This window comes from Lutra lutra, chromosome 1, assembly GCF_902655055.1.
Source record: "Lutra lutra chromosome 1, mLutLut1.2, whole genome shotgun sequence".
Lineage (NCBI taxonomy): Eukaryota > Metazoa > Chordata > Mammalia > Carnivora > Mustelidae > Lutra > Lutra lutra.
In genome coordinates, this window is record NC_062278.1 from 203,719,017 (window position 1) to 203,735,392 (window position 16,376).

Genomic DNA, 16,376 nt, shown 5'->3' on the forward strand with positions numbered 1-16,376 from the left:
GCTCCTGGGTTCCACTCGGGAAGAGCCTGCGGGTTTCCCAGCCGGCTGCTGAAGCCGAGCTGGTTACGCCCGCAGCCCCACGGGTGGGAGAATGCGTGGATGTGTGGGAGGTTGTTCCCTGGGAGCCAGGACCCTCGATTCTTCCTGAAGGTCACTGAAGGGACATGGCTCCAGCCCGCGACGACTACTCGGAGCTGGCTTTTGGGTGCCCGGCCGCAGCGATGTGTTGTCAGTCTGAGCGGGGGCGTGTCACCAGCCGGCTTCGGGGTTGAGAATTGGGGCGCGAGATCCAGGGGCGTGGTCTAGCGTAGCCTCTGGGCAGGCCAAGCAGCACGTGGACGGATTCCAGTGTTGGGGCGGGTAGCAATTTGGGGGCGGCACCCGGTGTCCAGGGCTTGGCCGAGGAAGTGGCCTATGCCGCGATGGGGGCCAGGTAGTCACCGGACCCAGGGCCGCTCTTGACCCTAGGGCCGCTCTTGACCCGTTTGCTCCCGGGTTTTAGGGTTTAGAGCAGGGGGCTCGAAACTGGACACAGGAGAACTGGGTTCGAATTTGACTATTGCCAGATCACTCTGTGGGCCTCAGTTGCTCCTCGTACAAAATTCGTAGCAGTGTCCCACAAAGTGTGGCCTGCCGATGCCCTCCCTCACCAGAATCTACTGTTAACTAATAATTAGCTATGCAGTTTCCTGGACTCAGTCCCAGACTCAGTCCCATACCGGGGGAGCCACGGGGGATCTGCATTTGTAACCAAAGCTTCTGGGGTGATCCCCGTAAATTCCTTTGAAAACCCTAGGATTAGAAGGTATCTGAAGGTATCCCCTGAGATGATCATGCCGTAGCCGGAGGCTGTTGTGAGGGGTATATGTAGTCTTGCCTTTGTCAGGCTGCCCAATAATAATAGCTCTCCAATAATAATACCAACAGCTCCCAACTTCTCTGGACTGAGCTACTCCATTTCAAGCCCAGAGTGGGTGTAGTTCACCAAGAGCCCTCTCAGTAGAGCCCATCTGAACAGGAAGCCGAGCCCCAGGGAGAGGAATATCTCGCTCTAGGTCACAAAGCAGTAAAGGAGCGAGCCAGAGTTCAACCCAAGTCCAAAGACTCCCAACCCAGTGCTCTCCTGGAGCTTCCAGCGTCCGCCTGCATTTTGGGAGAACGAATCTATCTCCGCGGAGGTGGAGCTCCGCCCGAGTTCTGGTGCAGGAAGGGCTTGGCCACCCACGGCCCTCTACCCGACTTCGGCGTAGGCCACGGGTAGTGAGGGGTGGTCTCCAAGAACCGAGACCCTGTGTCCGGCTCCTGCTGGGGGCGGAGCCAGATCCAGCGACAGGCGAGCGGGCCAGTGCCGGGCAGGCTGTGGGCCTGACAGCCAATCGGGAGCCCGGGGCGCGGGGAGCGGGCAGGGAGGCGAGGCACTGGAGCGTGGGGGACCCGCGGGGCTACTCGCCTCCGCCCCACCCCCGCGGTGGGTCCAGGCCCTGCCTGTCCCGGCCCCTGCTGCCTGAGCCCGCGCTCGCGGCTGCAGGCGGTAAGCTGTAGCGGGCCCAGCCCGCGGCTCCGGGCGCCCTCGGAGGGCGGACCTGGGGTCGGACCCGCTGCCCCCCGCCCTGGCCTCCTGCAGATCGCCACCACCCTTAGCCTCTCCGGCTGAGCTCGGCGCCCCAGAGAGGATTAAGTAAGTGCTGAGGTCGCAGCTTCTGTACAAGAATGGAGGAATCACCGAGTTGCAGAGGCGGGGATGGGGGTTGGAGCAGGGAGGACTGAGGAACCTGGCAGAGAACGGTATGCGGGTTCTCCGGAGGTCGCGGTGCCAACCCATCTCACCCGTTTCCTTCTCTTGCCCTTTGGACTCTCTGGCAGTCCCAGGCAATGATGAGCAGGGCCTTTTCTCTGCTTTGGACCGAGGAGTAAACAGAGCCCAGAGCAAGAGTTAAGGGTCTGGTCCAAGGTCATGTCTGGGGTCAAAGGCAGAGCCACGGAAGAACCTGGGACTGCTGACGCGTTCAGCCTAGCTGGGGAGAGAGAGGGCAGAGAAGGATGAGCCCCTATATCCCTCTGCCAACCTTGCCCCTTCCTAAGGAGCCATCAGTGTGTACACGCCTCACACACACCCATGCACCTGCATGGGGAGACACCCCACATAATATCCATTGGCTAGCGCAGGGATGTATGTGTGCAGCCATGAGCCGTGTACCCCCCTCTCCCTAGGCCCGGTCTTCTGCAGTGTCGCTGGGACCCCTTCCCACCTTGCCTTACTCAGGGCCTCTGGCCTGGGAAGGGGTAAGCCACACCCTGGTCTGGGCGCATCTCTCACTCTCTGTTCCCAAGGGAGGAGGGAGGAGAGGAGAAGCAACTCAGAATGGGAGCTCCATCACTGCTTCTGAGTATATGCTTCCTGCTTACCTTGTTTTTCCTTGTCCCTGCCAGCCCCTGGCTCTCCTGTGGGGGTCCAGTGACCCTAAGAGCCTGCAGAGAAGCCCTGGGCCTGACATTAGGCTCTCTCCCCTTTCTGCCTTCTGGTCTCTCTACACCTGTCATCCACCTCTGCCCCCCCCCCCACCCACTGCAAACCCAGCCTGGATCACACAGTGGGCTAGGTGGAGGGGCTCCTATGGCTCCCCCTTTCCCAAGTGGGTTGGCTGGGGGAAAAGTCGATGTACTGGGTGCTTACTGTGGGTAGGGTTTACACTGAGCTAAGGCTTTTCTAAGAACTAGTTCATTCTGACATTTCAGTGACTTTATGACCCTGTGAGGCTGTGAAGGAGGGGGGGTATTTTTTGTTTTTTGTTTGTTTTTAATCTTGATCTTAGACTCAGAAGAACTGAGATCCAGAGAGGTGGAGTGACGTGCCAAGGGTCATCTGACTCTTGGGCAAGTGTATCCCTCCAGGAAAGGAAAAAGCTGCAGTATTTTTTTGTCCTCCAAGCAGGAGGTGAGGGTTGTGGGGGGCAGGGGGTGAGGAGGTGGGAAATGCAGGGAGTAGGGGTGTAAGGGTGGGTATTATGCAGGGGAGAGACTTCTTCTTTCAAACTTCCCAACTACCTTTCATATCTTCCAAGTATGATCACTATATTATACCCTCAAAGAAGGGACATTTTCACATGGGAACTGAACTTAAGTAAAGCATATGTCCTAATGTCCCCTGAACTTGCCCTTGCCCTCAAACTTTTATTTCCCCAGTACCTTCAGGTACTTGATGTCACCACTGATTTGTGTCCCAAGCCTCATGTTTTCATTCCTCCTTTTCCAGCACGCAGGGCACCAGGGAGCTCCCTTTCTCCCTGGAGGTGGCAACCAGAAAGTATAGCAGGGGCCACGGGCTGGGACACTGCTGATGTCAGGAGCAAGTTTGCAGGCCGAGTGACCACAGGCAACCTCTCAGCCAGGGCCCTCTCAGCATCGGCATGGACTCCAGGATTCCGCCTGCCGGGGGCTGGCTCAGCAGCCGCCCACCCACGTCGGAGCCTGACCTGGAGCCTGCCACAGAGGGGCCAGCCTCCGAGACCACCACTCTCAGTACAGAAGCCACCAGCTTTAATGACACCAGAATCCCTGATGTGGCTGGTGGCACAGCTGGTGTGGGCACCATGCTTCTGTCCTTTGGGATCATCACAGTGATTGGCCTGGCTGTGGCCATGGTAAGAGCTGGGAGGCTGGGGCTGACCTAGGTGGCTGTCATTTGGACGAGGGCGGGGGATGGGGGTGTCAGTGTTTTGATTTTAGGGACTCTAATCAGAAGATAACTGTCTGTTAATGATACCACAGTCTCCCTCTTCTTCAGAGATGTGTCTGGGGGCCCAGAGACCACAGGGGCTGCCTCCAACTGGAAAAACCAGAGAGGGTTCTGAGGACGCCTGGCGTCTTGAGCTGGGCTGTGAGGACCATGGAGGACTTGGGGAAGAGGGTGTTCAGGTGGAAGGTCCTGATAGACAAAAGTCTGGAGGCAGGCAGGAGGGTCTGTGAGGAGCAAGCAGGACAGTGAGGCAAGTGGGGGGGAGGGGTGAATAGGAGTAGAGCCTAAAGGCCAGACCAGACCAAGGTGTGGGTAGGCATGGCAGGCTGCTGGTGGCCTTCATTCACTTGGCAGGTATTTCCTAGACCCCTGCCCTGGACCGAGCCTTCAGGTCCCCAGGGACTAGGGAGACCAAGGCCTGCCGGGTGGTTCTTATGGGACTAAGAGACAGATAAAACCAATGATGCCAAGGGAAACCCAGGGGGACTGAGGTGGGGGATTGGGCAGGAGGACTCTCTGGACTGCGTGGTCAGTGACAGACTGAAGAGGCAACATTAGAGCTGAGACCCTGAAGTGGAGGCCTGGCCCCAGTACCACAGGAAGGGACAGACTGGTGCAGACGTCAGGACGGAGGTGGACTGGGCTGAAGACTGAAGGTGTTCCCTGATAGGGGATATGATGTTTCCAGATCTGGTGTCTGTCCCCGCAGATATGGGCCCTGCCTCTAATCTGCCACACGGACACTCAGAATGTCACTGACGGACTGGTGGAGATGGTGCTAGCTAAGACCAGGAAGGGGGGAGGTGCACCTGAGCTCCCCCAGGGGCCTGACAATGGTGGCATCCCAGCCACCGCCCCTCACAGGCTCTGATGGCTGGCCTTAGGCTCAGGACCGCATTGCTCTGGCAAATAGGGCTGCGGATGGTCCATCCGTGATCTGGCTGGAGCTGCTTTTCAACCAAGGTTGCCATATGGGCCCTGTGGGCTCCGGATCACTGCCAGGGAACAAGGGATGGCCGGCAAGCAGGCCAGGATGCAGCACACAGCACGAGTGGCCTCCCGGGGCGGGGGCGAGGCGGAGTGCCAGTACTTCCCCTCAACACTCATGTGGCAGTGAAGCAAACCGAAACAGCCTCACCTCGGGGAAAAAGTGGGATCTGAAATCTGCCCTTGGAACTCTAGGCCAAAGATTGTGTCCCAGGAACTTGGGGGGCCTCCCTGATGCTTCCTTTTGGAGGACATTCAGAGGCCAGGGTGGAGGGTCTTCTTAGCCAAACCAGAGAAGTAGGAAGATTATGCAGCAAAGGCAGTGGAGGGCAGGAAACAGCTCCTGGGCATTAGGGGACAGGTCCAGAGGTGCTCCCTGAGGGCTGCCCCATCTCCCGCTTTGCCAGCTGCCAGCAGGGCCAGGCTGGGTACCAGGAGGAGCAAATCAGTGCCAGGCTGTGTGCCTCATATAGACTGAGTGGTATGGGCGGGTTTCCTGGTGGAGTTAGGACCGCAGCTAGATGGTGAGGCGTGGGGTAGGTTTGGAAAGGAAGGTATGTGGGAGGGTGATGTTGGTAGCTGGGGCAGAGGGAGCAGCAGGGGCAAGGCTGGAGATTGGATAAAGGCTCTGGCCTCTTGTGAAGACCCCTCTGTAGGACAGGACCACAGGGCTGGGAGGAGGGCTTAGGGCCGGGCCAGAGCAGAGGAAGTGGAGGGAGTCCAGGTGCTGGGGCTAGAGCCACTAGTTCAGGGCAGGTAGGGCCTGGGGTCTGAGACCCAGAACTCCTCCAGCATCCTGCCCACAGGACAGCAAGGGTGTCCTCCACATATGACCTCCTGGAGGGGATGGAGAGCAAGGGACTCTTTGGGTTCTTTTCGGGCCTTTGGGGTTTCCCAGGAAACAAGTGGCAGGAGGAACTCTGGGCCAGGCTGGAAAGCAAACCAGATTCAAGCTGTGAATGAGGCATAAAGGGTGTAAGAGCCACAGAAGGTTAGGGACAGAGTCTAGGGACACAGCTCTCCCCCAGGCAGAAGTGGTCATGCTGCTGTTGGTCAGAGATGACCAGTTTAAGCAACAGCCAGATGATGGTGGAGTCCCTGGTGTCCCTGCCCTGATGGTCAGCCCCTTCTTCCTCCCTCTCAGCGCTTAGTACAGGGCTGTCCTGCTCCATCCTGGAGCTCTTGGATCTTGTGTTTCCTCAGGCTGCCTAGGCCTTTATCTTCAAATCTTTACAATGGGGGTTAGGACCCAGGGGCCTTCCTACCTTCCTCCAGCATCTGGGTTCTTGCATTTAGTCTGGGCTTCTGTCCAGGGGACTCAAGCTCTCCTTCCCACCCCATCCACTGAAGGCTATCAGCCTCCCATAGAAACCCCAAAAGCCCAGCCCAGAGTCTTGCCTTGAGCACTGCCCTGCAGAGTCTAGCCACTACCTGTCCCCTGTTCTCTTTCCCCATACATGGCTCTGGGCCTGTGGGGGGGGGGGGGCGTGGATTGAAAGGAAGGGGGGTTGCTAAACTCTTCCCCTCCCCCTTGAAGAGTCCAGGGCAGGTGCTGAGTGGCTGGAGCTGTGGTCTGTAGTGGCAGAGAAAGCGCGAGCCTGCTCTCCACTTCATAGCCCAGGCACCGTGGGCATCTGACACACATCGAAAGGAGGAGCAAATGCAGGATGTGTGTGTCCCTGGGAGGGAATCCTGGAGGACTTGGAGACCCATGGTTCTCCTGTTCATCGGTCTCAGCTTGTCCCTTGTCCCAAGGAACTGCCGGTTAATCAGGGGCTCCTCGCCCGGCCACCTGACACTGCTCCTTCTCTTGCAGGTTTTGTACATCAGGAAGAAGAAGAGGTAACTCCCCAGTTGCCATGTGGGGCTGGACCCCGGGGTGGGGGGTGGGAAGAGAGAGCCCCACCACTATCAGGGCCCCTCTCCCTTGTCCAGGAGCCGGGTCCTTTCCTGCCCACTGAAGGCTGGGGATGATGACTTGGCCTCTGGGAACACCAAGTCACCCATGCCCCACTGCCCCCAGCTCCAGGTCACTGACTCCCCTGCCCTGCCCAGTGCCCAGAGGCTGTGGCTTACACAAGGGCCTGGCCTAGGCAGTCCCCATGGACCCCACAGGTGACGCCTCTCTGGGCCACGGCCCCATCTGGTCCTAGGAGGGAATAACCATCCATCTAGGGGTAGAGATGGTATCCACCATCTTGGATGAACTTGGATGGTATCCAAGTTCCAAAAATGCAAAAAATGGCTTTTCGTTTAATCCCAGGGGAAATCCGAACACCCCACCCCCACCCCCAGTGTAGCTGTGTGCTCAGGCTTAGGCGCTCAGCAGGCAGGGCCTAGAGGGCTGGCAGGAGGGGAAGTGCCTGCCGTGCCCCCAGCAGCCTCTGCCCCCACCCGCAGGCTGGAGAAGCTCCGCCACCAGCTCATGCCCATGTACAACTTCGACCCCACGGAAGAGCAGGATGAACTGGAGCAGGAGCTGCTGGAGCACGGGCGGGACGCTGCCTCCGTGCAGGCCGCTGCCTCTGCGCAGGCTGCACAGGGCAAGGTGGGCACTCCAGGCTCCCCCGGCCAGCCTGCTGGCTGCGTGTGACTCTGCCACCCCCACCCTCCCTCCCTCCTCATGCAGCTTTCCAGCACCTGCCATGTGGTCAGATGGCAGCTAGCCGGTATATGGGTTTTGTCAAGTTTGTTTAGAAACTGGTAGGATTTCTCCGTGGCCACCCACACACTGACTGCACAAGGCCAGGGCAGCCCTGGGAGCCAGCCCAGTTCTGCCCGTGCCAGCCTAGTGACCTTGGTAGCCCCCTTGGCCTCTCTGAGCCCCTGCTTTCTCATCCACAAATGAAAATCCCAATTCTTGCCCTGTGTGCCCCCATGTCTGGGCTAGGAAAGCAGGAGAGGACTGATGGGAGAGATTACTGTGGGCTAAGAGCCTGGTGCCTTTGCCCCCCTGAGGGGCCGTGTTTCCTGAGTGGGTTGTGGGGGTCAGATTCTGGAACAGGGGCACCTCTGAGTAGACTAGTAGACCCCAGGCGGATGGCGACCCCAGCCAGACTTGCCTCTTAACATCCAAAAGGTTGGATACTTGCATGATCACCCAGCCAGAGCCACTGGCTGATTGCTACCAGTGCCCCCCAAATCCCCGAGGGCACCGTGAGGAGGCCTGGCCTCTCCTTGACCCATGAAACCCCTTTGCATTTCTCCTTGCCTTGACCCCACAGCTTTGTGGGGGCATCTGGCCCTGTCAGAGGCAGAACGAGGGGAATGGACTCAAGAAGAGTCCACACTGGGGCTCCAGAGAACCCCTGGTTTTGCTGCTAGTTCTAGGCCGCTGATTGGGACACATTCCCCATTTGGGGTATTTGAGATATCGGGCTGAAAACCTTGGTCCACCCAGCCCGTGGGACAACTGACAATTTGACAGGTGTTTCCTGGGCGCCTCCCTTGGGCCAGCCATGGTGTTAGGGCTGGGAGGGGTGCAGAGGTGAGCCCTCTTCTGCTGGGAGAGAGGAGTGCATGCATAATTCATCCAGCCTCTAGGCCCACAGAGTAAGTGCCTGCTGGCAAGCTGGTGATGGCTGGGGAGCGGGGGGAGGAGTCATCTGAGCCAGATGGTATTTCCACACTGAACTTGCAAGGAGAGCATTCCAAGCAGAAGGCATAGTTGTGCAAAGCACAAACAGGCAAACCAGGAAGCAAGGGTAGAAGTAACCGGACCAGAGAGTACATGGCCTTGGTCGAGGTCCTTAATGCCCTTGACTGTCTCTCTGCAGACCACGCTTCCCTCTCAGGGCCCACTGCAGAGGCCCAGCCGGCTGGTGTTCACTGACGTAGCCAATGCCATCCATGCGTGAGTGGCCCGAGGACCGGCCTGGATCTCTGATGAAGACATCTGCTATCGTGCCCCTCGAGCTGCCTGCTCCATGATTGTTAAGACCCACTCTCAGGACCTGCCCTGCTGAGGCCCAGCTGTTCCAAGGACCTACCTGCTGGCTCTCCAGGCTCTTAGAGAGGGCCCTGGCTAGGCTGGACATCTGGCTACTGAGGTCTCCTGATCTGAGGGCCCTGGCATAGGGGACAGCCCTCCTGTCAGGAAGGTTGAGAGCCACTGCTGGCTTGCTTGTGTCCTGCCCAGACCCCTCACCCCATGGTCTGCTCCTCTAACGTGGAGGATGTGGGGGGAGACATGGGATGGGAGGGGAGGTAGAGGAGAGTAGGGAGGGGCTCCCCTTTGTCAGGGAGAGACCTGTCTTTGGAATCCACAGCGTCCTCTAGAATAGGGAGGGGCAATCAACCAGGTCTTGGGGACAGGGTGTGGTGACACCCGGGGAGAAGCCTAGGGATGAACCAGAACTGCCTGGTGGGCAAGGACACCTGGAAGAGGACTGCTCCTACCCAACCCATCTTTATTTTGGATGTTCAGGAGGCCTCCCAGCCACTCTCCCTGGCAGCCAGCTATTGATTGGGAAAGGGGGACGGAGGCCGGGGAGTAGGTGCAGAGGGCCCTGAGAGGGTCCAGGAATGTGTTCACATGCAGGCATATGTCTGTCCTGCACAGGGTAGGAGGGAGACCCTCTGTATTGGCTCCACCATCCAAGTCCACCCCACCCCTTTCTGTGTGCGGGAGCACAGGATAGGCCACTCTCTCTGCCTTCAGCGTTCAGGGACTGAAAGGAGAGGGAAGCCAAGGTGAAGGTCGTGCTGCCCACTGCATCTCTTCACTGGGCTCCACAAACCAGGTAACCTGCTTCTGAAAACGGTTCCCTGTCCTGGTGTATATTGGGGATCTAGGGTTGTGGGAGAGGCTACTGGACTGAGGGCAGTGGTTCCAGGCTGTGGGCTATCTGGGAACATTCTGACTGCCTGAAACAGGGTGGGGATAGCCCCATAGAGAACAGTTTTCCTGGTTTTTGATAGCACAGCCCACCCGCCCAACCCCCCTCAGGAATTCTTCAACCAGTTTGGGGCATCTAGGCAAGGCATGGGACTAAGCCAGACCCCAGAAGCTGGGCAATCTTCTCCACTGGGCACGCATGCACACACGAGCATGCAGAAAAGCATGCCCACCCCCTACCCCGGTGCCCAGCTTCGCCACCACCGCTGTCCCCACTGATTGGAAGGGCACATGGGGGAAGCAGCACAGACCTTCTGTTGGGCAAATACCACATGTTAGGAGGGGAGGGCCAAGGAGACCCGTGCGGGGAAGATTTGGGATGTATTCCCTCCTCTTGGTGCTATAAATACATTAGCACTTGAACCAACTGGAGGGCTGTGGGTGATCTCGGGTGCACAGATGCTGTAAGGGAACTCGGCCCCTCCATGTGAGAGCATTAAAGATGTCATTAAGATGTTTACACAAAGAGAGTGTGAGCCTGTGAGCTTGGGGTGTGAAACCCCAGGAGGGACAGGATTGTTTAGGGGCTGTGGGGGGCCTGGAAACAACCATGCTGGTTTTCCTTGATCTGTCTGATGAAATGCCTGGAGTTTGGGCTGCTCTGGGGCCTCGAGTCTCAACTGTGGAATTGCTTCGTGTCTCAAATGTGGGGTCACAATGCCTGCCGTCCCCTGGGGTGGAGAGGCCAAGTGGACAGAACCTAGTGGGGCCTGATGAAAGAGGGGGCTTGAGCCCCAAGGTCCAGGGGGAGGTGGAGTGCTTCACTGTCCATAGGAACTGGGTCTGGAAGACAAAAGGGAACAAAATAATGGGGTCTTTCCTGGAGCACAAGGGAGCAGGGGCTGGGTAGGAGCAGGAATCGTTAAAGGTTATTTGTATGGAAACCACCAACAGGGTTCAGAAGGGTTTGGGGAGAATGACCAGGGTGACCAACTGTCCTAGTTCTCCCAGGACTGCCCAGTTTCTAGCACGGGAAATTCCACAAACCAGGACTCTAAGTGACATCCAGATTCTCCCCTAAAGAGCTGAGCCTTCAGGCTAGCATAGGAAACAAGGACAGGGTGAGCACACCAGTTCCATGGTGGAGGGCTGGGCTGGAAACCAGGCTGTGGCACAGGGCCTTTGGTAAAGGTGAGGCCCCAAAGCCTCCATGGGCCACGCACACTGGGTCAGACAGCTGGGCATGTCAGTGATGACCCTGAGCTTGCAGAGGGAGTTCCCTCCCCCAGCCGACTAACAGAAGGTTCCCTAAGAACCATGGGGCAAGAGGGGAAGGGGTGGGTGGGCTCTATGCTCCCATCTTGTTGAGTAACCCCTCAATCCAAGAATGTAGGAGCTACAGAAGACCCAATGTCTGAGGGACCCTAAAAACATGGGGCCTGCAGAGTAAGGCCAACACCTAGGGACTAGGGCCAATGTGGAGGCTCCAGAAGGACCCCGTCCCCATTCTCTCCTCATGCTCCTTTCCCATGGGTAGGCCTAGCTAGGTGGTGGGCAGGGCAACTTTTTGTAGGTGACGGGGCCACTGCCTCATCCTTGTCCCCTCACAGACCCCCTCCTCTTCTCTCCTCCGCACCTTCTCCTTGCTAGCTCTCTTTCCCAGCCCCGGAGAAGAACCAAATTCCCCGTCAGTTTCCAGGTCTCCCACAGAGCATGGGATCAATAGTTATCAGGGTGAAAGGATCCGGTTGACATGTCCTTGTGACCGTGGGCCTGGCAGGCTGACCAGAACATCCCTCACTGCCCTCAGCCAGGCAGACATGGTGAGACAGTCACCTGCCCGCCCTTACTGCTCCTGAAATCGGCTGCTAACAGAGGCCTTTGGGAAACACCCCCGAGGGACACACACACATCCATCATCGAAATCCCTATTCATGACTAGCAACCTGGGCTTCGGGGCAGAAGCGACACCAGCTTGCAGTGGGGGCTGTCAGGGTAGACATGGATGGGCGCCTTCAGAGGAAGCCATCTTGTTTAATGAAGTGAAGTGTCAACTTCCAGCCAAAGCGAATACAGTAATCCCGTTGCCTGGCTGCCGGCAGATGCCAGGGACGCCTGCGGAATGTAAAGGAAAGTTCTCCTGGAGGCAAGCCCAGAAACTCCAGTAGAGCAGTCTGACCTTGTAGTGGATTCCTTCCAGAAACATTACTGAGCCCAGCTCTGTGGTCCTGTCAGTGAACCAGCTCTGTTGGTTGGTGTCTGCATCTCTGTTTGAGACGGAAGGAGGCAGGTGTCAAAGAGGAAAGAAGGATGAATGTGTGAGTGTGTGATGTGTGTATATACACACACTGTATGTCTGTGTCTTTATAGCTACATCTTTATGCAAAAAAAAGACAGGGACAGGGGCACCTGGGTGCCTCAGTCGTTAAGTGTCTGCCTTCGGCTCAGGTCATAATCCCAGGGTCCTGGGATCAAGCCCCATGTCGGGCTCCCTGCTCGGTGGAAAGCCTGCTTCTCCCTCTCCCTCTGCAGCTCCCCCTGCTTTTGTTCCCTCTATTGCTGTGTCTCTCTCTGTCAAATAAATAAATAAAAATCTTTAAAAATAAAAACAAAACAAAAGAAGATAGGGACAAGGTCCAGGTGTGCCTGGGGGACAGTCAGAGCCCGAGGCCAGATGAATCCAGCCCATCCTGTCCAGTGTCACCCCTCAGCAGTCTTCAATGTGGAGGGTCTTGGCTGAGGGTATTTGAGGGAACCCCAGGAGCTGTTGGGCTGGCATCCCACCTGCCCCTGGGTCCACCCTGAGCACCTCTGTTGCCCCCACCTCAAAGCCCCTTTGGCAATGGCCTCCACCCCCACTCATCACCCTGGTCACTTGGATTCTGCACGTGGAAGCTCAGGGCAGGTATGTGGGAGTCAGAGGAAGGTGAGCAAGTGTGCAGGGGGAAGGGGCAAGAAGGAGGAAACCCCAGAGTCGAGAGGCTCGCTCAGCCCAGGAGGGTGTCTGTGTGAGGAACAGAGGAGGAGATGGGGCAGACACTTGTCTGGGAAGGGGGTTCCTTTTCCCAGCCCCTGGCTGGAGAAATGCAATAAGGGTCAGAGACCGCCCACCTCAGCTTTGGACGGTCCCTTTCTTTCACAGGGTTCGGCTTGAAAGGTAACTCTCTGGGTACCTGGTCGGATTCATGAAGTTGGTAGGCCTGGGGTTCCTGTGTGGGCCGGGGCTCAGGGGAGGGAGAAGCTCAGAGTGTCTCTCTCTAGGGACCAACATGCATCATGTCTGATGCCCACCATGGCCCGGGAAGGTGGGCTGTCTCACTCCCATTTCATCCGTGAGGACCTTGTGCCTGAGCCGCAAGGGGAGGACAGCCCAGGGCTCTGTGTTCAGCTGGTGCAGGGCATATCAGGGCCTGGGTTTGAACTGGACAGCCTGGGCACAGGGTGCACAGCTCATGTCGCCCAGGCAGCCCTCGACATGGAGTCTTTGGGAAGAGTGACACTGCCTGTGCCCACCAGGGGTGGGCCTCAGGGCTCCAAGCCCCCACCTCCCTGCTCCTTTAGCCTGGCAGGAGGCAGGGCATGTCGCCAGAACCCTTACACACGTGCCTCTCAGGGGAAAGGGCCCCAGATTCAGCCCAGCTTTCTTAGGCAAGGTTTAGGCCTGGTTCACTTCGGAGGCTTTGTGGCAGCCTGGATCCTGGCCCCATGTGCTCTGGGTGTACTTGTGTGGTATTGGAGGGGGAGCACCCACAGTCTTGCCCACCAGCCCTCTGTTCTCCTGATACATGGTCACTGGGGGCCAGCATCTCCCCTCTGGGGCTGCCCAGGCCCTGCAGGGCACTCTCAAGGAGGCCCCAGTCTCCTAGTCTCTCACACCTTTGTGGATCAAGGGTGTCCACTTCCTGGGGCTTCCTCAGTGTCTCCCGGGTGAGGCCCAGCCAATCCCCTCAATTTGTATCCCCAGCTGCACCCTGGGGTCTGGCCTGGGAGAATGTAGAGAGAGGACAATGGCAGATGTCCCAGCCATTGGGGCTGACAGGCCTCCTGTCCTCTAGCCACTGGTTGAAAGGGAGAGAAATAAGATGTTCTCCCTGACATTCCCAGTACACTTCCTGGAGGCCTGGGTTAGGAGGGGCAGTTCGCTCTACTTCCTGGGGTGCAGCAAGAGATGCAAGGGCTTGGGGTAATAACAATGCCAGTGATAATAACAGTAATATTAAATAATAATGACGTGTGATCTAAGGGGCTCACGCCATGGGCATGACACAGTGGACCACTCATGCGGGGAGGGCAGGGTCAGACATCCCTGTGCCAGCAGGACTGCCATTCAGCTCACGGGTATCCACAGCCTGACAATGGCCAGAATCTGGTCTTCGTAACAATTACCCTTGATGGGAATGATCCTACACGATCTCACTTTATTTCTCGTGTCCGTGGTGAGGGCCGACCATCACTCATCTTACAGGGGAAGAGATCAGCACCCAGAGACTGAGGTTATCAGGCTCAGGGCCAGGGGCTCCACTCTTCTTCCACACCATTCCAGAAAGGAGTCTCAGACAAACCCTAAAAACGGGAGGGTGATGGAGCCTGACAAGGCACCCAGAAGGCCCTGCCCACTTGGGCCCCCATCTGCTTCCTAGGCTCCAATGCCAGCCCCTGCTGTGACTGGCTGATGGCCACAGGCATTGCAAGGGGTCTTCCTGTGTGACCACCAGGTGACCACCCCCACCAGGTCATGTGTCTGGTGCTCACCACGCCCATTCCCCCAGTTCTCCTCAGACCCCATCCCTGAATCCCGTCCCCGCACCAGCCTCTCCCCTGTTTGGTGTGGAGGTCCGCCCTCATACTGCAAGCCCCATGTCAGGGGCTCGTCTGACAAGCCAGGACTAGGGTGATGTGAATGGAAGCCTAGGAGTCACTCACTCAGGGGCTGATGTGGCACTTGCACCAACCTGAGTGTGAGCGCCTCCAGCAATCTGTGCCCCGGGGTGCCTCACTTGCCTCATTCTAGTCCTGGCCCTGAGACTGAGGCCCCTCTGGTCAGGGCCCAACAGGCAGACACTGATTCCCACCCCCCAAACTTCCCTCCTAGCAGCCTGGAGGCCCCGGCAGGCCATGCAGCGAGGGTGAGGGCCCGTGGCCTGGCTGGATCTCCCGGAGAGGCTCCTCACTGGGAGAAGGCTGAGGACACCAGATTGTGAGAGATTTAAGGGACTTAGCAGCAGCTCCATAACGGGTCAATAAGGTGACACTCAACAAGGTAAAGCCTTGGCCAAAGGAGGAGGGCAGAACTCCCTCTGTAAGTCCCCATGGGTGGGTCTGACCCGGAGTCTGTGTGTGCGTGTAAACCTCTTAGGACACCCGCAGGCAGAATCAGAACCCATATAGTCCCCCAGCAGCCCCAGAGCCTGGGCCCCATTTGTGCCCTCATATTACAGAGGGAGAAACTGAGGCATAGAACAGTAGGGTTGCTCAGTATGAGACAGGGCCTGGATTCATCCCATATGGCCAACCCCCAAGCTCACACCCAGCACTCCCAAAGAAGGAAAGAATGTTCTCTGAAGACAGAGCTGCCCCCTCCTCTGGCCCCTCATTCATTTCCTTCAAATGTCACCCAACTCCCCTGCCTCCCAACTCCCCTACTGGACCTTCTGCTAGACTCTGGAGCTAAGAGCCCCTCCCCACCAAAGGGGCTGTGGGTGGGAAAGTACCACCTGGTGTGCGTGCCAGAACAGTGACCCTGACAGCAACAACAACCTCCTCCCCAGGGAGCGATGAAGATGCAGGCTGGGTGACAGGTCATCCCTTCTGACTGGGGTGGGGACACAGCAAGGCCAGGCTTCGCCGGGCTGGACCTTCCCCCCAGGCTTGGACACACAGACTGGGGGAAGTTTCAGGCTGAGCCAGGTGCGGGGATCAAGGGTCTTCCTCACAGCTGGGGCGCTAGGGATGGGAGGCTTAGCAGGTGACCCCGCACGCATGGAGGGCCCACACTGTGCGTGGCCGACCCTGCGTGTCACGCCCACGCTGCCTGCCTCTCTCCGCAGAGGGAACCCCTTGTCCTCCGCGCTGGTGCTGGTGGCAGAGTGGCTCCGTCGGACACTGCTCTGCACGAATCCCGGGACGGTGGTGCTGCTGAATGCCCGCCCCAGACCCACTGCGCCCAGCTTCATTTCCTCCAGAGGGGCTGTTCGCTCCCCCAAGGGGTGACCTTTCCAGGCCTGAGCCGGTGGCACCCGCTCCTTTTCCCTCCCAGAGATGAGGGTGCTCAGTTCAGAGCCCAATGTGACCACCAGGTGGCGGTGCAGGCTCAGATGACGGGACGGTGGGGGCAGGGGGAGGTCGGAGGAAGTGGGGAATTGGGGGGGCGGTGCTCAGAGTGAAATTTGGTCTTGAGGCGTTTTTTTCAGGACTCAGGACGGCTGGTGCCCAGAAGCTGTGTGCTTCCTCCCTGCCAAGAACAGTCTGGGCTGGGGCCGGGTCAAGGAAGGGTTGACGCCTGTAGCCTGAGCTTCCAGAATGGAGCCCGGTTCATAATAGGTGCTCGGGTCTATTTAATGAGTGGAGGATTGATTAGTGGTTCCTGCCTCATGGGGAATGAAATGAGTTAATATATAAAAAGCACATGCAGAGTCTTCAATAAATGTGTGTAGTTATTTGCGCTTTTATTAGGAAAGATGTTTCTTCCCAGAGCTGGGGCTTCAGAGGACCCACCCATCTTGGGTTTAGGGGCCTAGGCTGTGGGCCCCACCCCAGGATCTAGTCAGATTTGCCCAGCAGGGGTTAAAAACTGAAGCCCAAGGCCTCACAATTCCA

At 57.9% G+C, this 16,376-nt stretch overlaps 1 protein-coding gene across 3 annotated transcripts; it reads left to right on the top strand.

The window, feature by feature from the left end:
• Nucleotides 1-289: 289 nt before the first annotated feature.
• C1H3orf18 (chromosome 1 C3orf18 homolog) lies at nucleotides 290-10,080 on the top strand. Of its 3 annotated transcripts, none has more exons than XM_047693273.1 (6): nucleotides 290-1,678; nucleotides 2,814-2,935; nucleotides 3,254-3,641; nucleotides 6,540-6,565; nucleotides 7,124-7,271; nucleotides 8,500-10,080. In XM_047693273.1, exons 3-6 carry the CDS (start codon nucleotides 3,408-3,410, stop codon nucleotides 8,578-8,580), a joined length of 489 nt encoding a protein of 162 aa, XP_047549229.1. In that variant the 5' UTR covers nucleotides 290-1,678; nucleotides 2,814-2,935; nucleotides 3,254-3,407; the 3' UTR covers nucleotides 8,581-10,080. The 3 variants fall into 3 exon arrangements, with proteins under 3 accessions (XP_047549229.1, XP_047549246.1, XP_047549236.1); XM_047693280.1 differs by lacking the exon at nucleotides 290-1,678 and adding an exon at nucleotides 1,712-2,283; XM_047693290.1 differs by lacking the exon at nucleotides 2,814-2,935.
• The last annotated feature ends 6,296 nt before the right edge of the window (nucleotides 10,081-16,376 follow it).

Coding starts and splice junctions, on each gene's coding strand:
- C1H3orf18 (XM_047693273.1), top strand. CDS start 3,408: ATGGACTCCAGGATTCCGCCTGCCGGGGGCTGGCTCAGCAGCCGCCCA. Junction 3,642..6,539: donor TTGGCCTGGCTGTGGCCATG/GTAAGAGCTGGG, acceptor CTTCTCTTGCAG/GTTTTGTACATCAGGAAGAA. Junction 7,272..8,499: donor CGCAGGCTGCACAGGGCAAG/GTGGGCACTCCA, acceptor GTCTCTCTGCAG/ACCACGCTTCCCTCTCAGGG.